The following is a 21,430-nucleotide window of genomic DNA, read 5'->3' as shown; positions in this document are numbered from 1 at the left end:
ATTTATGATAATTTGACATGAATGTTTAAAGATCTTGTTGTGGTTATGAAATTTAAAGTGCCAACATCACTTTCTTAAAAATTCAATTCACTTATATTATTGCAATCCTCGTGTCATGTTTCGACTATATGATCTAACTGGTGCATGTTTCAGGTAGATTCAAAATTGTGAGCAAAATGATTTTCTTCCTAACTATGAGCTGGAGATGCTCCCACGTTTATATCACCGCAGGGCCCATACATATATATGTATATATATACATGAGGTAACGACTTAATAATCAAAATTGATACTACTAAATATTATGTTGATATATTTTGAGAAACTCTTGTTAATAAAAGACAGCATATTTCAAATATCTCGACCTCACTTAATCTTTCGATTTTTAGCTGCTAGTTTAAGTACACGCTTATCAGGATCATATCGGATCATCAATGATCAATCTGTGCTGCTTTAACAACTCAAGTCATTAAATCTGGCAGTTTGGTTTTGTCTCATTGTTATTTCCCTCAAATTTGATTACCTTCCTACTTTATTTTATTTCAATATACCAATCATAATCATAACCTTAGAGAGCCACGCAAACAAAGTTAAATGAAAGTGTTTTCATATAGATACATTTTTACTTTTTATGTGTGCTTGCAAGACGTACCTAAATTGCAAGTATAAAAGTAAAATGCACATGTTGAAGATTTACAATATAGATTATATGAAATTTTTGTACTTCAAATAAGATGAATAATATATGTCCATTAATAATAAAAAAATATACATAAGAGTTGGGTTTAATTAAGGTAATGTTTATATTAGAGTAGGTTTCTTGTGAGACGGTCTCACGAATCTTTATCAGTGAGATGGGTCAACCCTACCGATATTTAGCATAAAAAGTAATACTCTTAGCATAAAAAGTAATACTTTTTCATGGATGACCCAAATAAGATATCTGTCTCACAAAATACGACCCGTGAGACCGTCTCACACAAGTTTTTGCCTAGTTTCAAAGTGATATTTCATTATTTTTAGCTACTTATTATCAACTTTTTTTTAGTTATTCTTAATTTTGAATTCTTTATCTTTATTTCTAGTTATTGACAGTCAGACCAGTATCGATATGTTCTTAAAAAAATAAAAAATGGAGTAGTTTTTTTAAAAGTTTAAAATAATTTTTTTATGCCATAACTTCATACAATCAGTATAAGATGCTTTTGTATTATATATAATAAAATATTATTTTAATTTTTTGGCTCGTATTTTTCCATTATAGTTGCATGGTTGCAATATTATTATTTAATTTATTTTACTCTTTTGAGATTCACCGTTTTTAAGCCGATCCTTTTATCTTCATAAATTTCTTGAGATATTTTTCTAGTTTTTCATCAATAATAGATAATACTATTTATAATATAATCATATTTTATATCGTGTGCCAAATATAATAATCCGTATTATATTTTGTGTGAAGAGATCGAGCTTTGAGTTGTACTGATATTATTTATTACTTATTGCGAAATTAAAAAGTGACCGAATTTCAAAAAGTTATAGAAAATGAAAAATATGTTAGATAAATTTTAAATAGTTAAAAAAAAAACACAATTATACTGTTAAATACTAATTACGTGTAGTAAGAAAGTGAAACCTATATATTCCTTTTTTATACTTATAATTGTAAATAATTTTAAAAAAATAGAACTTCAACCATGTTTCATTTTCCCCAAAAAAAATATAAGTTTCATGCCTAAAATAAATTTGAAAAATTATATTTTTGATCAAGTAATTTATATTTTACATTTTTAGTAATGAAGCTTACATTTATTTTTTCATTTTTGCTCACTTTTTTAATCGGAGTTCATCCTGTAATTTGCATATATTTTTTTTTCTTTTTTTGGTTAAAATTGAAACTGATACCCAACTCAATCCCAAGCGCTAGCTCATAGAAGATGATTGTCCAAGTTCATATATGTAACTTTCAGGGATTTTATTGAACCGATGTGGGACAAATAACGCACATCACTCTCACACTCAGGAATGAACATCTGGATCGTGAAGTTTACAAGAAATAATCGGGTGGCTTATAGGACAGTCCAACACACCTAACTCAATTTTAAAAGCTAAAACAAACGAGGATTGTTCAATTTTTCTTATATACAACTTAGCTAATATGAGACAACTGATGATTCTAGGTCCTTTCTCGAACCAGAATTATTGCAAATTGTGCCCCGTTTTTTCAGAATATGGTTGGCAGAATCAAGACCATTCTGAATCAGATTTTATATTTTCTTGTTTTTTTTTTAAAAATAAATAAACCGGTTAAACAATGTTTATTTTTTTATAAACAGGGGGCCGAAATGCAATAAAACTCTAAAAAAACCCAAACTTTTTAATTTGTGGATACCAGTATTTTTGGACAAATGTTGTAGAACCCGTTAAATCAGACTACGTATAAGCCATGCATAATTTCTAGTATTTTAAATTAAAAATGATTTCTTTATTATTTAAGGCATTTTAAAGTTGTTTAGCCATGATTATTCATTTTAATCGCATAAGTTAGTTTTATCTTTTCAGTTAAATAGTGAGGCCGGACTGGAGTTGGAGTTTTAAGATAAAATTTAATGATAAGAAAATATTCCTAGAATTTATTTGTGATAAAGGATAAGTTATTCTAATATAAAAGAATGTTTAAGAATCTATTTAATTAACTAGAGATAAGTAGTAAATGAATTCTTTTATGTCCAATAATTTAATTAAAAGCCTAAATTAAAATATGTGACCAATTGAGATAAGTTAATCTAGTCTTATTTTATTTAAGAAATTATAACTTAACAAGGTAGTAAATTTAATTTAAAAATTAGCCATGCATGCAAGATAATCACTATCCTAAATTAATTATTTAATTCACTAAAATACTTAATGGGTAGATAAAACTTTAAAGATTTAAAATACAATATTTAAGCAATATTTCCCTCCATTTAATAGCATAATTTCGGCCACCATTAGAAGATTTAAAATTTTATTTGACAACTCACAATTTTAATTCATTCCCTTATCTTTTTTTGGCATAGATAATTCCTTCAACTTTAAATCCTCAATAACTATTAATTAAGCAATTTTTCTACCTATAATTATTTAGAAGATTTTCGGTCACCCCTTTGTAGGATTTAAATGATTTGACAACTCATTTCTTTTGATATCTTTCCTTACCCTCTTTCTTGATAGATAATTCCCTAAATTTCATTCACCACTAATTAACAATTAAGCAATTTAATCCCTTGTTTTGAATAATAAAATCGGCCCTCACCCCTAGAAAATCAACCTCAAATCCTTTGATATGTTATATCATTCCTTATCTCTCAAACTAAAAAGATAGCAAGATTATTTTCTCCCTTTTATCTTGCAACCTCCCATTTATTTTCCTAGCCTTCCCTTCCACTTCCCCTTTCTCGAAATTTCAGTGCCCTTCAGCAAGAGAAAATCGTGAGTTCTTGAGAGAAAAACAAGAGGGAAAACAAGAAAGCAAAGCAACTCCGTCTCCGCCGCGCCGTCTCGTCGTCTAGTTTGTTTTCTTTTCAAACGAAAATTTAAGGCATGTTTATACCATTATTTTCTCTTCAATCAAGTCATATTATTATTTAAAACATCATATGTGCATAAATCATGAAGCAAAAACCGAAATTTTGTCAAGACATTTTCGAAAAACGTAGTGCAGATTTTTCGGCTCTCACTTGTGCTTCACGGGTTGGATTGCCTTTGTTGTTTCAGGGTTTGGCTCGGTTCCAGGCGCTCAAGGCTGCATCTAGGAACGTACTAGGGTGGGTTAGGATCATGTTGGTTCGTTGGTTTCAGCCCCATGCACTCAGGAATCAATGCTTGACAGCAACTCTCCATAGTTGCGAGTTTGAGTCTCGAAATTTCAGTTTTTGTTGTTTAAGGTGAGGTTCGAATCTTGGTTGGCTTTCGGGCCTGTAACCATGGTTTGAACCCTTCCTTATCATTTCTAGGACATGACCAAGATGACCTTTCAAGGCTTGGTCCATGGTTGCATCGGTTTTCAAATAAAATAAGAACAGCCCCTTCGATCTCCTTCATTTCCTGCACGTGTAATTTCGGCTTTATGGTGTTGGTGTGGATCTTGGCCCTTAGCCATGGTTCACACCATACCTCTTGATGTCTAGATCATGCCATGGTCAATCAAATGACCACATGAATGGTCCGTGACAGCAAGAACAAGCGAGACACCCCACGCGTGCATATGCGTTATCGGGTGGGAGCTTCGAGTGGTTGCTGGTGTTGTTCGAATTGTGGCTGGCCTAGGGCCCTTAGCCATGGTTCAAACCACACCTTGGGATGTTGGTAAGAGACTCCGGATGGTGGTTCAAGCCCCAATGGCCAATAGTCCCGAAAACGACCCAAGGAAACGCACCAACAGCTGCTGTATTTTTTTGACAGCAACTGTACCTGCGGTTCAGAGGTGTGTTTTGAGTTCTTGGTTGGCTTTTAGCCTATGACTTTGGACTGGACAGTACCTTATTGAGTTAGGAAGGTCATGTTTTTGGCCGTTTGTGATTTGGTTAAATTTAGAGGTCGTACGAGAATTTACGGTGCAATGTGCCAAAGTGACTCTCGAAAGAGCGTTTCATGTTTTGGCCTCCATTCACCAAAATTTCGACTTGTACAACTTTAGGAGCATTATTTCATCATTTTAGGTGTAATTTAATCATGACTAAATGATGGTTCGGTGTTGGTTCGGGTTGACATGGAGTCATGGTTAAATACTAAGTCGTTGAGCGTAATTGTCTTGTTTTTGGGTTCAATTACGAAGTTTTGGTTAAATTAAATCATTTGCATATTTTTCATGTTAGAATTAAGGCGTAGCGAGCCTGGGAACGATCCAACCCATTTGGTAAATTAATACATGATGTTTAATTATGTTATTTAATTATATTATTACGTGCATAAAAATATAAAATATTCATTTGTGAGATTTATGCGATATTGCTTGTGGCCACCTCACTATCATGGGATTGCAGCTTATCATCAGATTATTACCTCACCCGGTGGTCACTAACCGGTTCATGTTCATTTATTGGTACGGATATCCAGTCCAAGGGCTGTGATGATCTCTACCGCCCAGTATATTGTGGTTTAGTCTGATCAGGTGATTCAGTTCAGTTCATGGGCCACTTGCGTAGAACATAATCTCAACAGAAAATTATTACATGCTATTTCGTGACAGGGCTCTACGAAACAAACATTTCACTTACGATTTTCAGTTCAGTTATGCACGTATTTATAATTATTCATGACACGATTTTCATGATACGCTTTATGACACGATATTTCCACGTTACATTTTACGACATGATATCTTTACATGGCATGGAATTTTATGATATATGTACTTGTTATTTACGATATATGCATGCTGAGTCTTTAGACTCACTAGACTTGATTGTTGTAGGTACTGATGAGGTCGAGACCGAGGGCGGGGACCGTTGAGCCATTATGGGTCGGCAGTAGTAGGAACCCGAGTACCTCATTTTCAGCTGTAGAGGCCTCTAAATTCGTGCTTGAAAATTTGCGGAAAAATTTAAAAATTTTCTTTTTCATTAATTAAAATGCCTCCTTCATAAATAAATTGATAAAATAAATTTGATGTTCAAAATAGCAGCGGAAGTAAATGTTTGTTTGCAAACTAATAATTTAAAATAATCCAACAACAAGAAAAATGTTTGAGCCTAAAAATAGTAAATGCTAAAGATGAGGTCCTCGGATTCCACTACTGCCGACCCAAGCTAGCTCACTGGTTCCCGCCATCGGTCTCGATATCATCAGTACCTACAACAATCAAGTCTAGTGAGTCTAAAGACTCAGCATGCATATATCGTAAATAACAAGTGATAATAATAAAATCGCATGCGAAGGAAAATATCATGTCATGATTTATTGTAATGCGTGCATCACTGAACTGAAATCGTATCATGAATAATTAATATTACGTGCATAACTGAACTGAACTGAACTTAAAGTAGAAAGTGAAATGTTTGCTCCGTAGAGCCCTGTCATAAAATAACGTGTAATAATTTTCTGTTGAGATTATGTTATACGCAAGCGGCCCCTGAACTGAACTGAACTGAACTGACCGGTAACTGACAACCGGGTGAAGTAATAATCCCATGATAGTAAAGTGACCACAAACAATATCGCATAAATCTCAAAATGAATATTTTCTATTTTTATGCACGTAATATAATTAAATAATGTAATTAAATATCCTGTATTAATTTTACCAAAGGGGTTGGATCGTTCCCAGGCTCGCTGCAATTTAGATGTAACAAGAAAAATATGCAAATGATTTATTTGACTAAACTATGTAATAGAACTCAAGAACGAGACAATTACGCCCAATGACTTAGTATTTAATCATGACTCCGTGCCAACCCGAACCAACACCAAACCATCATGTAGTCATGATTAAAATACACCTAAAATGATGGAATAATGCTACTGAAATTACAATACTCGAAATTTTGTGGAATGGAGGCCAAAACATGAAACGCTTTTTCGAGAGTCACTTTGGCACGTTGCACCGTAAATTCTCGTACGACCTCTAAACTTAACCAAATCACAAACTGCCAAAAACATGACCTTCCTGACACAATGAGGTACTGTCCAGTCCAAGTCCATAGGCTAAAAGCCAACCAAGAACTCGGAATACACCTCTGAACCGAAGCACACTTGCTGTCCAGAAAATACAGCAGCTGTGTTAGCGTTTCCTTGCGTCGTTTGCGAGGCTAATGGCAATTGGGGCTTGAACCACAAACCAGAGCCTCTTACTAACATCCTAAGGTATGGTTTGAACCATGGCTAAGGGCCCTAGGCCAGCTACAATCCAAACAACACCCTAGACTACTCGACACTTGCATCCGAGAGCCAAATCTGCGCGTGTGGGGAGATTTGCTTCGTTTGCTATCATGGACCTTTCCAGTGGCCATTTGATTGACCATGGCATGATCTAGACATCAAGGGGTATGGTATGAACCGTGGCTAAGGGCTAAGAAGCCAACCAAGATCCACACCAACACCACAAAGCCGAAACTATACATGCAGAAAAATGAAGGGGCCGAAGGGTTGTTCTTGTTTTTGTTTTAAAATTTGATGCAACTATGGACCAAGCCTTGAAAGGCTGACTTGGTCACGTCTTAGACATAATAAGGAGATTTTATAACCATGGCTATAGCCCCTAGGGCAGCAAGATCAGAAACATCACCCTCTTGACAGCAACTTAAATTTCGAGACTCAAAATGACTCCATGGAAGAGTTGCTGTATTTTCTCAATTCCAGCATGCATGAGGCTTGAACTAATGGACCAAAATGGTCTTGACACACCCTAGTACGTGTCTAGGTGCAGCCTTGGGAGCCCGGACACGAGCCAACCACCTGAAACGACACAAACAAGTTCAACCGTGAGAGCACAAGGGGAGGGCCGAATTCTGCATGTTCTTCTTTTCTGAAATTCTTTGTGTATTTCGGTTTTTGCTTAAACAAAATCAAGAGTATGATGTTTCAAAATATTAATATGGCTTGATTGAAGAGTGAAAGAAGAATATAGACATGCCTTGGTTTGTTTTGAAAGAAAAACAAACGAAACGACGACGCGGCGCGGAGGAGACGGAGTTGCTTCTCTTGTTTTCTTTCTTGTTTTCTTTTCTTATTATTACCGTAGCCTCTCACGATTTTTCAGTGCTGAAGGAGACTGAAATTTCGAAATAATGGAGAGGGAGAGAAGGCTAGAAGAAATGAAGGGAAGTCTACAAGATAAATGGAAATTTGAATGGTAAAATGAATCTTGCTATCCTAGTTGTTTGAGAGATAAGGGAAAAGATTTGATTGAGGGAGTGAGAGATAAGGGAAAAAAATTCCTTAATTATTAATTATTGAAGATTAAAAGGTGAGAGAATTATCTCCCAAGAAAAAAAATAAGGAAATGAATTAAAAATGGAGAGTTGCCAAATATTTTTTTTTTAAAATTCAACAAGGAGTGGCCGATTTTTTTTAAAAAAAAAAATATGAAGGGGAAATATTGCCTAATTCAATAATTATTGGTGATTAAAATGAAGGGATTATCTACCAAGAATGGATAAGAAAAGAATAAAAGGAAATGAGTTGACAACTTTTTAAATCTTCTAATGGTGAATGGCCGAATTTTTGCTTAATCAAGGAGGGAAAATATTGCTTAAATATTGTATTTTAATTCTTTAGAGTTTTATCTACTCATTAGATATTTTAGTGAATTAATAAATTAATTATGGTATAATATTATCTTGCATGCGAGGCTAAATCTTTAAATTTAATTGCTAACATGTTAAGTTGAAATTTCTTAATTAAAATAAGTCTAGATTACTTATCTCAATTGGTCACATATTTTAATTTAGGCTTTTAAATTAATTATTGAACCTAAAAGAATTTATTTAGTACTTATTTCAAGTTAATTAAATAAATCCTTAAACATTCTTTTTCATTAGAATAAATTATTCTTTATCTTAAATAACTTCTAGGAATATTTTCTTAATATTAAATTTTATCTTCATACTCCAACTTCAGTCCGGCCTCACTTATTTAACTGAAAAGGTAACAAGTAAACTACTGCATAAAATAATTAAATTTAAAGAAAAGAATATAAATACTCATGCAATAAAAATCATTTTAATTTAAATATTAGGAATTATGCATGGCTTATACGTAGTCTGATTTACGGGTTCTACATCAGCACTTACTATTTTTATTCCAAACTCCGTTTTTATTTTGGTAGAATTATTTTAAGTTGCTATCCTTAAAACATTATTTACTTCCGCTGCTACTTTAAACAGTGGATCTTTTTATCAGTATATTTTATGAGGCATTTTATTTATTTAAAGAAAAAATTTTAAATTTTTCAGCAAATTTTTAATTACGAAATACGGGCCTCTACAAATGTTTTTGCTTGAATCTCTTCTACAAGAGAAGAAACCTATGAAGCATAAGTTCTCTTAGTTTCTGCACTAGAGAGAGCAGGATTATGACCTTTTATTGCCCTATACCATATAAGATTCACCATTTGATAAACTCCCCCATCATATGGTAAAAAGGAGAAAAAAAACTACAAAAGGAGCATCAAAGAGAATCTGTATCATTGTAGAACTTTTCCGAAACGAAGACATCGACTTATGAGTTCATTAAAGCCATCACAATACCAAGATATCAGCAACTACTTCATCCATCAAAGAATTTAGAATCCTAGACTGAATCTGTGTCCCTAGCTCAAACGCTTCGGTTTCGAAGTCGAGCCATCTTCCATGTTTGCTGCTCATGTCTTTGTCTACAAGCTCATCAACCAAAGAATCTCCAATGGCAATCCAGCCTGAAATTTCGTCATAGATTTCTTCAGCTAATCTCTCCTTTCTTCTAACCCAAGACAGTCCCTTTATCCATTGTTTGCTTCCTCCAACTGTATACTGCCTGCATTTCAGTTCCAAGCATTCACTCACACAGTGGAACAAAACTCTACGGTTTGTTTCGGGAATGGGTCCACCAGGTCCATTCAAGAACTTTTTTTGTCTCTCCATTTGATCAAATAGATGAGGGTTTATAATCATACGAGCTCTGCCCAATGCATAATCTGTAAAACTTTGTTCTAGATTACATATTATGTCCTTAATATATACTAATTCCCATTTCATTGGCTTTTCACAATCAGCCACGGTGAAGGTAGTTTCTTGACTCTTTGCTAGAGTTTTAGCAGTTGTTGAAGAAGCTGAGTCTGACAGCTCGGCATCTCCTTCAATTGTAAGGAGAGTCCCCAGAGTATATGTACCAGTTATTCCATGTGCATAAATTGACGAGCTATTCTTCTTACCTGGGATTAGTCATAGAAGCTCAGTTTGTAAAGGCTAATTATATTGACTTTCGAAATGTGATAGTGTCATAAACAGTAGAAGAATTTATCTTACAGGCGGCAGCACTGAAATTAGTACTGGCAGTATCTGAAGAATTGCAACTTTCAACAAAAGAGTGATGCTCAAGAACTGAAACTGGACTTGGAAGCCGACACAATGTGGAGTTGCAATGGTCGATGGTTTCTTCTCGTGTTCCCTCCTGGAGAAAGCCATCAAAATCACTTGATTAGATCAAAACATATTATAGATAATTCTAAACAAACTCTCTATCATCATCTTTTGAAATTATTTATCGAAATTTGAAGAATTAAAATAGACAAGGAATGTTTTGAACATTTGACAGAGCATCTTTTCACCTAATGGAACAAGAGAATACATTCTTGAGAAAATATGATGCTATTAATAAACTATTTACAAGATCCATAACTACCTGGTACTTCTGTCCAGTTGTCATGAACTTCTGGGAATCTGCCGGAAAAAGGTTAGAGCCCTCTCCACTAAATAGATTATCTGTGTGCATTCCAGCTTTAATGTCTTCTTGTAGCACAGTAGGTTCAGTATTTGGAGAAGGCATGGAATCATGTACAACATCCCTTGCTTTCAGATCAGAAAACTCTACTGCATGGGTCAACTCTTTTAACTTTTGTTCCAAAAGAGCACTTAACACATCACTTCCTTTGAGATTATGTCCCCCGAAAGAAAATTTTGAAGAACTCATACCTTCTGAGCTCAGCAGAGCCTTCTTACTTCGAGAATCTGATGTGAAGATCTTATGGTTCTCCCCAATGTCCATGGACGGGCCAGGGCCTGATCGTGTCATTGGAGAAGTGAATGTGAAAGATACGATATCCGTTCCATTACCTCTACTATCTCGATCCCATCTACTTTGCTCATCTATGATAGCACTAGATTGATTCGTTTTCCCATTTTTATGTGTTCTCATGCTCTGAGAAGCCTGATTTCTTTCAGGCTGATAATTCCCATCAATAGATCGTTTCTTACGAGTAACTCTTTCATATCTAGAACCAAACACTTCTCCTTTATCATCTTTAAACTCTGAGCCCCACTTTCTGGAACTAACTTTAGAGGTGCCACTAAGGTTTTTAGGATCCCTATGGCTTGAGGAGGTAGAATCTACGGTGATCACTTTCCCAACTGACTTTAACGGGGATTTTCCTTTATCAACTAAGCAATTTTGCTTCTGATTGTTCTGGCGAAGCACACTTGAAGAGATGTGTGTGGTTGGTTTCTTAAGTGCACTCTGAGTTATAGACTGGTTCAATTCACTTGCTTCTTTTACAGCCACACTTCTGCTGCCATTTAAGTTAAGGCCTTCTCTTTTCTGAACATTGGCCTTTGCCTGTAGTGCGAGTGAAATGGACTTTCCTCTATTTTTCCCTAGGGAATTTGATTCTTCAATGTCCATTAATCCATCCCAGCTTTTGTTCAACAACTGTCCCCTGAGATTCTTCTTGGTACAACATTCACTTGAATCATGAGAGCGTTCAAAAGGATTTGAAGTTTTTTGGGTGGCTTGTGCCTTCTCTTTCAAGTCCCTTATCCTTAAGGGACCCGAAGAAGAGCCTACTAAGGGAAGCTTAGATTTTGTACTAGCCTGAGGTCCAGGTTCAATAATTCTTGCAGCTGCTTCCATTATCTGAGCAGCATCTTTCAGTGAGATAAAGTTCACGCTTTTGATAGGAGAGAGAAGTTTGTGATGTGTAATTGGAATTGATTTAGCTGATTTAGGAGGCAAGATTTCAGTTTGGAACTTTTCGATTGGTCTGTGTATAATCTTCTGCTTTGGCTCCATAATATTCTGACCCCATACCCCTCCTCCTTGCAAAGGATCTTGAGCAGATCCAAGATTTTTAGTGCTGTAATAAGAACCTCGAACAGAATGAGAATCGAAAAGTGGAGTTGAATAAGGCTCGGGTATGCTGGATTTTGGCATGGAATCCAATCCCATAAGCCTCGCAACAACTCCAGGGGCCTTGGTTGCATAAATGTCCTCATCAGTGACTGATGATGCACAACTATAATCACTGCCTCCTTTTATACTTGTGCCGGCTGATACCTCATACTCGTCCAACTACACGTCACAAAACAATATTTTATTTTGGATTTTGGGGGAAAAATTCAATCTTTTGCTGTAAATATTCTTACCATTTGAAGCTGAGTCATTGGCAAATTCCCATCACACCTCTTTTTCTGTTTGAATTGCTCTACATTAATGAGAAAAGAAAAACCTTGAGCTTGGATGCATACCACTTATACTCACAAATACAAGAAGTTCTCATAAGTAAATTCCGGATTGGGAATGCTACACAGCAAGGTATTTTTAGTAAAAATGATTTTGGCGGATGCTAAAAGATAAAAGGATTATACAAACCAATGATCACAAATTTGAATGATACCTGGTAAGTCTGACTGGCTTGAAAACAACTTTTTCCGAGATTTTACATTCCAATCAAACATCTGGAGGAAGCCACCAACATAATTTCCACCCTTGGAGCTCTTTTTGTCAATCCCCATGTTCACAAATAACTACAGCACCCAATTCACTTTACAATGAAAGACATGAGTAGAGACAATCAATAATCCATTTCTTACCATTCATCTGCAACTCAATGAAATGTGAAGGCAATTAGATACTCTGGGCTTTGTGAAGTAGTGGATCACACGAAGGTGTGCTTTCTAAAAGCTTCACCATTGACATCATTTAAGCTACAGGGGAATCGAGAGGTGGGACAAATATGCCTTAGATCGAACCAAAGAACATACAAAGAAAATATTTTCCACATTTCTCATGCAATCAAACCAGCCAGAGGGGTAAGAGCGTTCAGATAATTTATGCACAAGCAAGATACTATCAGAGCATTGTGAGTAAGTTTTAGCTGCCAAACCAGAATCTGATGCTCTCAATCAGATTACAATGTTCACTCAATCAATGTGTTCACCACAAAATTAATCCAAAAGTGAGATGAAAAGGGCACACAGAAATTAAGCACAAAACTAAAAAAAACGCCTTTACCAACTCACTTCTGAACATCATTTTGATCCAAAAGTCATATCTCGTTAGTCAAGTGCTACCTTCACCACCTTGATGAATCTTCACAGAACAAATGGGGAGAGTAGCAGTGACCGACGAATGGATTAAAATGTTGAATTTTGAGGACAATTTGAGTATTTTGGGAAATATGTATCTCTAGAACATTATACAAGAAACTTAAAAATCTCTTGATCTGAGTGGCCGCTCTCGTGCTCCACTCCCTTAGTCCCCCGCTTCGATAATCACTTAAGAATTGACTCTCTGTTACTAAGTTTTCAGACCAATCAAATTCCATTATTATTCTCAAAACACAAAAAAAAAAAATCTCATTGATTGAATTCCACTTGCTTTATTTCTTAGTTAGTAGTTACACTTTTTAACATCAAAATACACCAAAAACACTAGACAGTTCAACCTCGTACAAGCAACACAATCACACAAACGATCACTAAGTAAGAAACGACCCCATTTGGATAACAACACTCCATGAGTCCACGAATGATAAAACACAACCTAAACTAATGAAATTCACGAGACAGTAAAAAAGATCACCAAAACCCATGAAAATGGAACCCTTTCAGATAAAAAAAACATAAGAAAAATAAAGCAAACTCAAATCGGTAAAACTCACACAACCCACCTGAAAAAACAAAAAACAAGATCTACTAACCTTCCCCCAATCGGAAAGCTGCAAACTTTCGGCGTCAAAACATACACATGTGAGCAGAAATGGAAGTTGAGAGGTGTAGATAGAGAGATATGGAGAAGGGGGAAGGCTTTTTGGTCACAGAGCAGTGGAGCAATAAATGAAGGGGAGTGGAAAATTTTTCGAGCTATAATAATGGGCAGTGTAGCAGAAAAGGTTAAAAAGCTTGTAACGTCTCTTTGGCGAGAGGGAGTGATTTCAAATTCCGAATAGAGAAATTTGTGGGCCCATTTTCTACCGTTTTATAATTGTTTTTGAATAGTAGATTTGGTTGAATTATATATATATATATATGTATATATATATATATATATGTATAAAATTTGCATCTCAAATAAATATTAGCGACTCAGTCGCACCCGTTCGGTGTATCATAATATTAGATATTAATAAAATTTGTTAATATAAGTCATATTCTTAAATTTTCATGTATAGATATTTCAGCGAAATGAGTTGAAATTTTTAGAAAAATTAACGTTACAGTTATATTTTACATATTTGTTTACAGATAATGTGAGATTTTTTGAATTTTAAAATTTGAAAAATACAAAGGATAGTTATAAAAAAATAAACTAAAAAAATTGTCAATTTTTTTAGTTTATTTTTTACTTCTTTTTTAAAATAATAAATTTAAAAATAAATGGGCTAACTAAAAGTAGACCCAATAAAGACAGGCTTTAATTGGGTGGATTTAAATGAAACCATCGTAAACCGAGCTTAAATATTTTTAGCTTGATTTTTTTGGACAAGTTAAATTTGGCAGACAACCTAGTTTGTCCTATTTATTTGTAAACTTGATTGAAAATTATATAAAGATATCCTTAAATGGCATTCAAAAATTAAAGTTTATTTAAAAATACATTCAATTTTAAATTTATAGCCATTGTTATTGGATAACATATTTTTTTGGGTCCACTAACTTGTTCAATTTTGAGTATTAGTTTATACTTGTCAAATTTCGATTTTGATGCATTAACTTTTAATTTCTGACTATTTTGGTTCAATTGCTTACATGTTGTAGAACATTTCGATACTACATCATAATTTTTCAGAGTCATGTCAACATTTCTCAGTATCACTTCAGCACTCCGACGTAATAGAACTAAAAGTAAACAAAAATCAAATTCAAAATTTGAATAATATACTCAGTGGACCAACCCGAGATCAAATTAGTTAGTAGACCAAAAAAATTTATTTTCTCTTCATATGGAAGCTTTTATTTTACTTTAATCTAGGGATGTTGATACTCACGGAAAATTTTAGGGTCCCCTTCCTGCAAGTGTCACTAGTCTAGACGTGGGCTTTAAGATTACCCTGAGCCTGAAATCAAGAATAAGACCGTTAGAAGGGGGCCAGGAGGGTGTCCTGGCGTAGCCCCTCCGACGCTCAAGTCAAAGACTGAGGATATATGTGGGGAGCAGCTAAGGGTGCTGCTGAAAACAATATCGTGAATGCCAAATCATACGCTCAAACCTGGTATTTATAGGAGAATACCTGGGCTGCTCATGGGCCCTAGAGATGGGCCGGGAGTTTGGGCTTGATCTTGATGGGTTCATCCCTGGGGCTGCTCATGGGCCGAGAGTTTGGGCCTGATCTTGATTGGGTTCATCCCTGGGGTATCACCAGTCTCCCCCTCACGAGTCGAACTGAATCGTAGGTTCAAAGTTCGATTAATTGTGTTGTCCTTAGTTTACCGGCGATGAGGGCATATCGTGCCAGAAAAATTAATTCCGTTTGTCGTTAACGAACGATGTTACCACTGCGAAAATTACGGGGATCGACCTGCCCGGTCAGGTCGTGGGGTTGCCCCCAAAAGCTCTTGAGAAGCCATCACTCGCAAGGGAGAGGCCGTGCATTTTTCCTGCCGTTCGTCAATCTCCAAAGATCTGAGCTCCCCTATAAATAGCAGTCGTCTCCTCCTTTCAATTTCACTTCTCCCCTACATAATTTTCTCTTCAATTTCATTTAACAGCTCTCCCCAGCCCACGCCTCATATGCGCGTTAACCCCAACACAGCTTCATCATCCCCTCGCTATCACCGTCGTACATACCCTAGCCATCGCATCACTCGAGCCGCCGCCCGAGCCTCGCCCAGCCACCACCTCGCGTCGCCCCACTCTCGCCTGAGCCAGCGCCGCGCCTCGCCCCTGCCAGCGCCTGCGCGTGCCTAGCCGCCCGCTTAGCCACCCCGCCCTCGCTAAGCCAGCGCCTCGCCTGCCAAGCGCGCCTCACCCTAGCGCGCGCTCGCCCAGTCGCACACTCTGCCACTAGCTCGCCCGGCGCGCACACAAGCGCCCAGCACTCGCCCCGCCGCGCGGACACCCCTGCCACGAGCTCGCCCAGCCGCGCGCACACGCTGCCACCAGCTCGCTCGGCACGCACACAAGCGCTCAGTGCTCGCCCAGCCGCGCGCACACCCCTGCCTCGAGCTCGCCCCGTGCTCGCCCAGCCGCACGCACGCCCTGCCCCGAGCTCGCCCCGAGCCGCACGCTCGCCCTGCCCCGAGCTCGTCCCGAGCCACACGCTCGCCCTGCCCCGAGCTCGCCCCGAGCCGCACGCTCGCCCAGCCGCCCGCACGCCCTACCCTGAGCTCGCCTGCCACGCTCGCCCTGACCCGAGCTCGCCCGGCGCGCCCTCGTCCCGTACGAGCGTGCATCACACTTGTGCTTGTCACCGGTTCATCCTTGCGGCTTTTTGAGTATTCTTCCACGTCTCCTCCGGGTCAGTTCTCTCTTTTTCCTGTTTGATTATCCATAACACTTATTTCTTTTTCCGATTTTGTATCTGATATTATTAACCCGCTAGGCCAAATAAAATCTCCAGCTCTACTTCTCTTCTGCTAGGCATACTTTAAGCAAGAAAATAAAAATTTCAATGCTCTCACCTATTAACTTCTCTACTAGGCAAAGTCGTAGTAGAAAAATCAAAATTCAACACCCCCACCCTCTAACTCTTCTGCTAGGTGACACCTTAAGCAGGAAAATTTAATTTTTCACGCTACTCCTCTACTAGGCGATGCCTTAGTAGGAAAATAAAATTTTTCTCCATCACTCTGCTCCTCTACTATGCGATGCCTTAGTAGGAAAGTTTAATTTTTCTCCTGTCCTCTATTCCTCTACTAGGCGACACCTTAGTAGGAAAATAAAATTTTTCTCCTTCACTCTGCTCCTCTAGTAGGCGACGCCATAGTAAGAAAATTTAATTTCTCTCCTGCCCTCTGCTCCTCTACCAGGCGATGTCTTAGTAGGAAAATAAAATTTTTCTCCTTCACTCAGCTCCCTGCTCCTCTACTAGGCGATGCCTTAGTAGGAAAATAAAATTTTTCTCCTCCTCACCTCTGCTCCTCTGCTAGGCGATTTCATAGCAGGAAAATAAAATTTTTCTCCTCCCCACCTCTGCTCCTCTGCCAGGCGATGCCTTAGCAGGAAAATAAAATTTTTCTCCTTCACTCTGCGATGCCTTAGTAGGAAAATAAAATTTCTCCACTCTCACCCTCTAACTTCTCTGCTAGACGACGTTATAGCAGGAAAATAAAATATTTCTCCTCCCCACCTCTGCTAGGCCGTGCCTTAGCAGGAAAATAAACTTTTTCTCCTCTCTAACTCTGCTCCTCTGCTAGGCAACGCCATAGCGGGAAAATAAATTTTTTCTCCTTCCCAACTCTGCTCCTCTGCTAGGCGATGCCTTAGCAGGAAAATAAAATTTTTCTCCTTCACTCTGCTCCTCTACTAGGCGATGCCTTAGTAGGAAAATAAAATTTTTCTCATCCACACCTCTGCTCCCATGCTATGCGACTTCATAGCAGGAAAATAAAATTTCTCAACTCTCACACTCTAACTCCTCTGCTAGGCGACGCCTTAGCAGGAAAATAAATTTTTCTCCTCCCCACCTCTGCTCCTCTGCTAGGCCGTGCCTTAGCAAGAAAATAAAATTTTTCTCCTCGCCGCCTCTGCTTCTCTGCTAGGCTATGCCTTAGCAGGAAAATAAAATTTTTTTCCTCTCTAACTGTGCTCCTCTGTTAGGCGACGCCATAGCACGAAAATAAACTTTTTCTCCTCCCCAACTCTGCTCCTTTGCTAGGCGATGCCTTAGCAGGAAAATAAAATTTTTCTCCTCGCCGCCTCTGCTCCTCTGCTAGGCGATTCTTTAGCAGGAAAATTAAATTTTTTTTCTCCCTAACTCTGCTCCTCTGCTAGGCTACGCCATAGCAAGAAAATAAAATTTTTCTCTTCCCCAACTCTGCTCCTCTTCTAGGCGATGCCTTAGTAGGAAAATAAAATTTTCTCACTTTCATAATACACCAACATTCAAGAACTGAAAAGAAGAACTTGATTTTATTGAATTCTCACTGATTATATGGGAAAATGCAAAGATGAAATACATCGACGATAAAATCCAGAATGATACTCCCTAAGATGGTAAGCATTCCAGGGTCTCTTTAAAGCCTTTCCTCGAGCATTCTCCAAGTAATGAGCTCCAAAATTAAATTTATCAATCAGTCTGAAAAGTCCCTCCCACCCTGGGTCCAACTTTCCCCTCTGATCTTCTTGTACCTTCAACAGGAGCAAGTCACTCACTTTCTCTTTTCATAATCATGTTAACCTCCACACGCGCTCTTTTTCCTTCCTCCCTCACTACCCTTTCATAACACCGACGCGCGACTTTTTGGTCTCAGCACAAGACTCCGACTCCTTTTCCCACAGGAAATTTAAGCTTCTGATGATAACTTGAAGCTACGGCTCTAAAATCCTTCAGGGCTTGCCGTCCTAGAATTCCATTACACGCTGACGGGGTATCCACCACAGTGAAGGCTATCATTTTTGTTACCCACCGAGGATCAGTCCCCAAGGATAGGGGAAGAACAATCTGTCCCAAAGACGGGAGGGCGTGTCCTGCAAACCCATACAGCGGGGTGGAGACTGGCTCAAACTCAAATCTTTCCACTTTCATTTGATCCAATGTGCTCTTGAATAAGATATTTACGGAGCTTCCATTATCAATGAAGATCCTTGCCACATCGTAGTTGGCAATGGTGGCCGTCACAACCAAAGCATCATTATGAGGAGCCACGATACCTCAAAGGTCTTCCGGCCCGAAGCTGATGACAGGATCTTGGGACAAGTCTGCACCTCTAGATATCTCAAAATTCTCCAACCTCCTCCCGTGTGCTTTCCGAGCTCTCCCAGAGTCTCCATCAGTAGCACCCCCCGAGATCATATGAATCATTCCTCTCGTAGGATGGTTGTCCTCATCCATTCCCCTCTTCGGTTCGACGAGCTCTTGAGGAACATCTTGACCTCGACCTTCCCTTCTCTGTTCCCCGACCCTCTGATTTATCCATGGAGGACCTCGACCTCGCCTAGAAGACGGGTGAGATCTCAGTTCACTCCCGGACGAAGATCCTTCTTGTCTACCCCGCGGCGGAGGCCGAGCATCGCTCTCAATCCTCTGCGACTTCTCTCCCCTCTCCCCTGACTCCCTCACCTCCATTACTTTATCCCGATTCCTATTCAGAGGAACATGGGATGAGAATTGTCTTCTACTTTTGGTTCTGTCCTCCTCCCTCTCACCTGCACCTCTCTTCTTACCGCCTCTCTCGGCTCCCTCCACCCTACCTCCCCCGGGCCGATTTTCCATTCTTCTGTACCGTTGGGCATCCTCTAAGTTGACATATTTCTTAGCTCGAGCCAACAGATCATCATAGCTCGACGGAGGCTTCTTGACCAGCGACTTGAAAAACTCCCCTCCCCTCGGTCCTTGTGTAAAGGCACTTATCATAATGTCAGAGGTAGCCATCGGTATCTCTAGCGCTGCACTGTTGAAACGCTGGACAAATTCTTGCAAAGTTTCAGTCTCTTGCTGTTTCATCACGAACAGGCTCAAATAATTTCTCTGGTGCCTCTTGCTGCTGGCAAATCGATGCAAGAAAGCTGTAGCAAAATCCTCAAAAGACTGTATGGAGTTGGGCTGCAGGGTATTAAATCATTGCTGGGCTGACCTCACCAACGTGCCAAGAAACACCCTGCACCTGACTCCATTTGAATATTGGTGTAACAGAGCCGCATTCTCAAATCTCCCCAAGTGTTCTTTGGGGTCTGTATGCCCGTCATATTCTCCAACGTTTGATTGTCAGAAATTCGGAGGAAGTCCTTCCTCTAGAATTGTAAGCGAAAAAGGACTTCCTCTCTTGGGTGCCGGCGCTCTACTTCCCAGTTGCTGCCTCAACATCCGTATTTCATTCCACATCTCCTCCATCTCGAGATTCTCCCCACCCCGGAGGGATTGCGTCTCTTCAACCCTGCTTTGATGACCCTCAGCATTCTCCTCTCGCTCCTGGCGAGTGGCTTGTCCTTCAGCAAACATAGACTCTTGGTTCCTCTTCAAGGCCTCGTCTACTGTCTGGGTGATAAATTGACCCAACTGTTCCAGGGTCAAGTTCCCCACATTCTCATTGGGACGAGTTTGCTCGACCCTAGTCTCATGAATGGGATGCTCGGTTCTTGTCTCTTTACGAGGTTGTTCCTGTCTCGCCTCAGCATGAGATGGTTCGAGTCCCCTCCGAGGACGCGATGATGCTGAAGTGGCTCTCGCACTCCCTCTCTTCCCTACCATCTCTACGTCTCAACTCAAATTTCCCCCAGACGGCGCCAAGTGATACTCACGGAAAATTTTAGGGTCCGCTTCCTGCAAGTGTCACTAGTCCAGACGTGGGCTTTAAGATTACCCTGAGCCTGAAATCAAGAATAAGACCGTTAGAAAGGGCCAGGAGGGTGTCCTGGCGTAGCCCCTTAGACGCTCAAGTCAGAGACTGAGGATATATGGGGGGGAGCAGCTAAGGGTGCTACTGAAAACAATATCGTGAATGCCAAATCATACGCTCAAACCTGGTATTTATAGGAGAATACCTGGGCTGCTCATGGGCCCTAGAGATGGGCCGAGAGTTTGGGCCTGATCATGATGGGTTCATCCCTGGGGTATTAGATGTCAATGAGTCATATTCTGGTAGGATTCTATATCATCCGTCTTCATCTCTATATATTATATTCACCTCTGTCATCGTCCTCATTCTGTTCGAGTATTCAATTTTTGTCTTCATCTTTATACCCGTCGGAGAATCGGATATCAATATTCTAGTCAAATATCCTATTACCACATACACTTATATTTTTTTTCCAAATTTTAATTATCTTGACGAATCCATTCTATACATATTTACCTAATTCTCATGAGCAGAATAAGAAAAACAAATTAAAGATAAAAATTAGTAAACTAAACATCACAGAAGAAATAACAAAATATTAAAATAATTTATTTAAATGTCCCATTTGATCATTTTAAATATCATTCTTTGTATATTATTTTCCTAGCTATTTCGTTTATCCAAAGAATTTATATACTTAAATTATATAAGAATCTTGATAATTATATTGGAGATTTTCATGTTTATTAGGTGCGTGCATACCTATATCATTTAAATTTTCTTCACGATTTGTTGAAATTTGGAGCAATTATTATACAACGTTTTGAATTTTTAAAAGTCTAATTTTAAAATGTGAACGTGAAAAGTTGCTTTCTTGTGACTTCCATTAAATATGAGCAATCACTTTTTATTTTTTATTTTANAGACCAGTGACGAGCTAAGGAGAAATAAATTTATATCGTTTTTTTTTAAAAAAAAATTTATATTTTCAGCTCTCAGATACAAAATCCATCATTATCGAGCTAAATTAATATGTAAGGTCC

At 38.4% G+C, this 21,430-nt stretch overlaps 1 protein-coding gene across 4 annotated transcripts; it reads right to left on the bottom strand.

The window, feature by feature from the left end:
- Nucleotides 1–9,147: 9,147 nt before the first annotated feature.
- On the bottom strand, nucleotides 9,148–13,798 carry LOC140962162 (uncharacterized). Of its 4 annotated transcripts, XM_073421043.1 has the most exons (7): nucleotides 13,652–13,798; nucleotides 12,543–12,656; nucleotides 12,347–12,476; nucleotides 12,096–12,154; nucleotides 10,360–12,021; nucleotides 9,984–10,128; nucleotides 9,148–9,889 (listed from the first exon to the last, which is right to left on the bottom strand). In XM_073421043.1, the coding sequence occupies exons 2-7, from the start codon at nucleotides 12,543–12,545 to the stop codon at nucleotides 9,219–9,221; spliced, it is 2,670 nt and encodes an 889-aa protein (XP_073277144.1). In that variant the 5' UTR covers nucleotides 12,546–12,656; nucleotides 13,652–13,798; the 3' UTR covers nucleotides 9,148–9,218. The 4 variants fall into 4 exon arrangements, with proteins under 4 accessions (XP_073277144.1, XP_073277146.1, XP_073277145.1 ...); XM_073421045.1 differs by having other exon boundaries at nucleotides 12,347–12,549; nucleotides 13,622–13,798; XM_073421044.1 differs by having other exon boundaries at nucleotides 12,347–12,549.
- Between the last annotated feature and the right edge of the window lie 7,632 nt (nucleotides 13,799–21,430).

The sequence above is a fragment of the Primulina huaijiensis genome, chromosome 16 (genome assembly GCF_012295235.1).
Source record: "Primulina huaijiensis isolate GDHJ02 chromosome 16, ASM1229523v2, whole genome shotgun sequence".
Taxonomy (NCBI): domain Eukaryota; kingdom Viridiplantae; phylum Streptophyta; class Magnoliopsida; order Lamiales; family Gesneriaceae; genus Primulina; species Primulina huaijiensis.
This window is presented reverse-complemented; position numbering and strand designations above follow the sequence as displayed.

Coding starts and splice junctions, on each gene's coding strand:
- LOC140962162 (XM_073421043.1), bottom strand. Junction 12,155..12,346: donor AAGCCAGTCAGACTTACCAG/GTATCATTCAAA, acceptor TCATTAATGTAG/AGCAATTCAAACAGAAAAAG. Junction 10,129..10,359: donor CAACTGGACAGAAGTACCAG/GTAGTTATGGAT, acceptor GGCTTTCTCCAG/GAGGGAACACGAGAAGAAAC.